The sequence below is a fragment of the Anopheles arabiensis genome, chromosome 3, assembly GCF_016920715.1.
Source record: "Anopheles arabiensis isolate DONGOLA chromosome 3, AaraD3, whole genome shotgun sequence".
Lineage (NCBI taxonomy): Eukaryota > Metazoa > Arthropoda > Insecta > Diptera > Culicidae > Anopheles > Anopheles arabiensis.
This window is the reverse complement of record NC_053518.1, coordinates 54433730-54438279: the sequence shown is the minus strand read 5'-3', so window position 1 is coordinate 54438279 and position 4550 is coordinate 54433730. Positions and strand designations below refer to the sequence as shown.

The 4550-nt window shown below is 38.1% G+C and overlaps 1 protein-coding gene across 1 annotated transcript; it reads right to left on the bottom strand.

Annotated features, from left to right (window-relative positions):
* Positions 1-483: 483 nt before the first annotated feature.
* On the bottom strand, positions 484-3372 carry LOC120901062. The gene is made up of 4 exons (XM_040308767.1): positions 3277-3372; positions 2730-3226; positions 935-987; positions 484-871 (listed from the first exon to the last, which is right to left on the bottom strand). Exons 1-4 carry the CDS (start codon positions 3370-3372, stop codon positions 513-515), a joined length of 1005 nt encoding a protein of 334 aa, XP_040164701.1. The 3' UTR covers positions 484-512.
* Between the last annotated feature and the right edge of the window lie 1178 nt (positions 3373-4550).

Genomic DNA, 4550 nt, shown 5'->3' with positions numbered 1-4550 from the left:
ATAAAGGGTAGGGAGAATCTTTTCAAATGTACATTTGTTAAGTTTAATTAATAGAATATTTTCCAGGGTATCGTCGTTTAGCTTAGTTCGTTTGTCTGAAAGGGCTAAACTAAGAGCGCTGAAAGCTCGCTCCACCGACACTTGATTTGACGGAACTGCTAGAAGTAGTGTGGCTATCTCGCATAGTTCAGGGTGTGTATATTTCCGCGACATCCAGTAATGCCATACATCAAATGTAGAATTTTGATGGGCTTCTAAATCTAAAGCATTAAGCTGCCGAACAAATCTATCGGGAGATAATTGATCAGATTCTACACATGTTGCTGGCAGCGATCCTCCATACAATTCTGTGAAAAAATGTCAAAATCGCTAGGGCTGTTTTGTGTATTATTGTTGCATGTAGATGAAGACGGTTGTGTAGATGTCTGGAGTCTAGCTTTGAATTTTTGAATTCGTTCTGATGTGGCAATGATAAATGCCTATAATTAAAAATAGTAAAACTTTTGTAAAACTTAACAAAATAATTGAAACTTATTGTGTTCAAGTCGAATTGAAACACTTACACGAATTTCCTCCTTCTCTTCCGGGCCAAAAAACCTGGAATTCAAATAATTCATCCTAGGATCTATAAGTAGTGCTGATTTTACTACGATGTTTTCTTTGAGAACTTTAAGTCGCTGTTTCAGGGCTTGAGTTAGAGCCTCAACAAATCTATTGTTTTGAATTAAACTAATCTGCATGATAGTCTTCATCCACGTTAAATAAAATTCATTTAATGATGTATGTACAGCCTGCATCTTTTTCGTTGCTATGTACACTGGCTCAAACGCTTCAACATATTCTTTTACGAATTGCCATTGTTCCATAAGGTCTGTAAGTAGAATAAAATTTCAAATTATAGTTAAAACCAACCTTATGATGAGTTTAATAATACAACCTAGCTCCGGGTACTGTTGGCCCAGGTCACTGAATAGTTCCTCACGCTCACTAAAATATTTCAGCATTTCAAAAATGCCTCCCCATCTCGTTTTGGAATATAGCGGTGGAAGTGACTCTTCGCTAAACACAGACTTGTATGCTATTTTACGGCAGTTGTTTGCCACCCATGTACATTTGCGTAGTTCCACATCGTATGCCTTGATGACATCACTCACTGAAAGCTGCATAGTATGTACAGCACATCTCACTACAGTTATAGTGTGACTGAATTCTCGTTCTACGAATTCAGTCCACTCCAATTGTTCGTCAGGAATCGTGCAGCCATCGTCGTCCGTTGGTGTGTTGAACAGGGTTTGAAGTTCGGATTGTAATTGCTTAACAGCAGCTATCATGTTCGCCCCGTTATCGCATGTTACCGTGAATATCTGCTCTAGTGAAACATTGTATACACACTTAAAAATATTTCACGACCTCGGTTAAAAATACTGCCGAAATTTGTTGGCTCTTTCGATTCTTGCTGATATGTCAGTTGAAAAATCCCAGTAGCCGAAAATCAGTACCATTTAAAACTGAAATATCAGTTAAATAAATATTTCAACCGAAACTCGGCAACCCAACTTGCCGAGAACATACGTTAACACTGCTGTCACCGAGCTCGTCCGTCAAAATAACCGAGATTTCAGCTTTACTGTTTGGATTAGCCGAGGCTCGGTATTTTATCTGTCATTCGCCATTCTGTTAATCTCGTGCTAATGAAACGAAAACTTTTCGGAGTGATGTTGTGATGTAAAAGTAAAAGTGTAAAAATACAAGTGAAAATGAGTCTCTCAGCGTGATAAAAAACCGAGTATCAGTAGCGTGCGATCGAGCACGGGTATGGAACGGGGTTGGGGTTAGGAAACTCCATCAGCGCACGCAATCGGTGCTCTTCAGAGCGTCACTCGGAGCAGTCCCTATTGAAGGATCATATGTGGAAGCTAATCCGATTGGTTCAACCTTAGCCAGGCCGTTCAGACTTCCAGGATTCATTTCCGGTCACCTACACGAGTAAGTAAGTATCAACACTCGACCACGTAAAATCTAAACAGGGTTCACTCAGACTTGTTTCACTCTGCCCACTTTACAGAACCGTGCCTGTACCAGTGCCCGCTCCTTGCCCGGCTCATTTTCCTGTAAATATACCACATCCAAACGCTGTGCCCCATCCGGCGGATGAACCAATGCCTGTCCCTACGCTTCACACCAGAAATCTCATAAGAATAGGGTGACTTTCTGCCGTCCTGCTACAGTAAGGGGCACGATGGTGACATCATGCTGCAGAAGGTGTACACCGGCCATCATCATGGGCTCAGACTGCTATGACTATTTCTCACAGTAAATAATATTGTTTATTTATGTTACCTAAATAAACCCACTTGATACGCAAATAAAACCACTAAAATAAAGATAAAATGTTTTTATATTTAGCCGAAATCTCGATTTGCTCTAACCGAAAATCTCGGTTAAACGTAAACGTCAAAACAAAATGTCATTAACCGAGATGTCGGCAACAGAAATTTAACCGAGATCCTTGCCGAGATCTCAGTTGTGCAGATCTCGGCAAAAATTAACCGAGATTCGGCAAAATTTTTTAAGAGTGTAGAGCGAGTATTTCCAATATCTTACTTTGAAAAAATATTCCAGTGTGTCTATTGTTTAATTCCAGCATGCCTGTAGAAGTATTGATATTTTCATTTTGGAAACATGTGCAAAGATTGAAAGAATATAAATCAAATTGAAATTATTTTTGCGTTTGATAATAATTTGTAATTTTGTAAGACGTATTACCTATGGTGTAAATAACAATATCCTTTTTCATTGTGTCATAAAATTGTATGTTAACACCTAATATGTGTCGTCCGAGCCGGGTTGCACTGTCGATCTTGAGGCAAAGTAGTTTTCCTTTAACTACCGAGGATATTTCACTCCGAACTTTTCCTGCAGCAGCTCCTAGGTGGCAGACAAGGTTCTGACGATTCAGCTGAATTTTTAATGCATCACATATTGGTTGAAGGATTATCCTCAAACCTTCCCATTCTACGCAGAGCATGGGTACATTATGCATGCATATCAATTTTATCATGCCTTCTAATAATTTTTGTCGGTCGATGATTACTGGAACTTTTGTAATTTTTTTTTGCTTCGATGGAGCTGCAGCTTCTTCTTGCATGAGTCCACATGACTTAGCCAACACTGGGTAAGCCGTTCGTATGTGCCGGATGAAGTTCCCCGGATCATATTTTTCGCTCTTTTGCAACCGCGGTATTTGCAACCATTGACATTGTCAATAGTGCACACCATGTGTCCATTTTCCACAGCCACGCAGTCATCGATCAGTATACTGCGTAGATTTCGTTTCCCTCCCGATGTACTCGCCGGAATGTTTTCGACCATTGCTCTAATGTTTTGTATCACTATATCACACTCAAAATTATCCACTTTTACACTTAATATTACACTCAACTTGCTACGTGTATTTCGTTTTGATGAAGATTCGAGCGATTATCGTATTAACACAAACAAAAACTAATGAAATGAAAGCCTCTGTTGTAGTTTGACATGAATACGGCCCTCGTCAAACATTGCGAGGGTTGCGAAAGATTTCATGTGCTCGAAATCTTATGTTATTTAAAAAATCGTTGATTTTTATTATTCAGGGATTATTCTTTGTGCGGTAGTATTTGGCGAAAAGATCACTATTTATTTTTTTGTGGATTTTTTTAAAATAAAATGTCAAAATTCAGGTGTTTAGTATGCTACAATTCGCACTGTTATACCTGCTCTCGGGGTGCTATAATAATAACTGCTAAAACTAGGTGTGAAAAAACTACCAAGGCTCGCAAGCTCTACGAGAGCAGGTATAACAGTGCGATTTGTAGCATACTAAACACCTGAATTTTGAAATTTTATTTTGCAAAAATCCACTAAACTGGATATGGTTATCTTTTCGACGAATAACACGGCAAAAAATATAATTTATTAGTAAAAAATAATATTGTTGAAAATACCATAAGATCTCAAGCAGATGATAGAACTCGCAACCCTCGCAATGTTTGACGGGCGAGCAGGTATAACAGTGCGATTTGTAGCATACTAAACACCTGAATTTTGAAATTTTATTTTGCAAAAATCCACTAAACTGGATATGGTTATCTTTTCGACGAATAACACGGCAAAAATATAATTTAGGAATAAAAAATAATATTGTTGAAAATACCATAAGATCTCAAGCAGATGATAGAACTCGCAACCCTCGCAATGTTTGACGGGCGATCGAAATCTTTTGTTTTTATCACATTTTTACTGTTTACTCTAGAAAAGGAGGAAATTGAATGGCTAACTCCAGAGGAAGTTTCAAATCTTACTGAAGAAGAAAGAAAAGCTTATATTCAACAAAAAAATACATGAATTTATGGAATACGATAGCGAAGATGAAAATATGATTTCTGCAGTAGTAGAAGAAGATGAAATTCCTGTATTTGATCAAGTGATCATAGATTCTGATGCTGAAGAAATACAACTACCAGAGTATAATCCTCTCGAAACTGATAGTGATGACGATTACGCAGAAT

Bases quoted from the DNA above. Each gene is read 5' to 3' on its own strand.
- LOC120901062 (XM_040308767.1), bottom strand. From the start codon at position 3,372: ATGGTCGAAAACATTCCGGCGAGTACATCGGGAGGGAAACGAAATCTA. The intron at 3,227-3,276 runs GTGTGCACTATT...CGGTTGCAAAAG, and splicing joins CTGTGGAAAATGGACACATG to AGCGAAAAATATGATCCGGG. The intron at 872-934 runs GTATTATTAAAC...TTCTACTTACAG, and splicing joins ACAGTACCCGGAGCTAGGTT to ACCTTATGGAACAATGGCAA.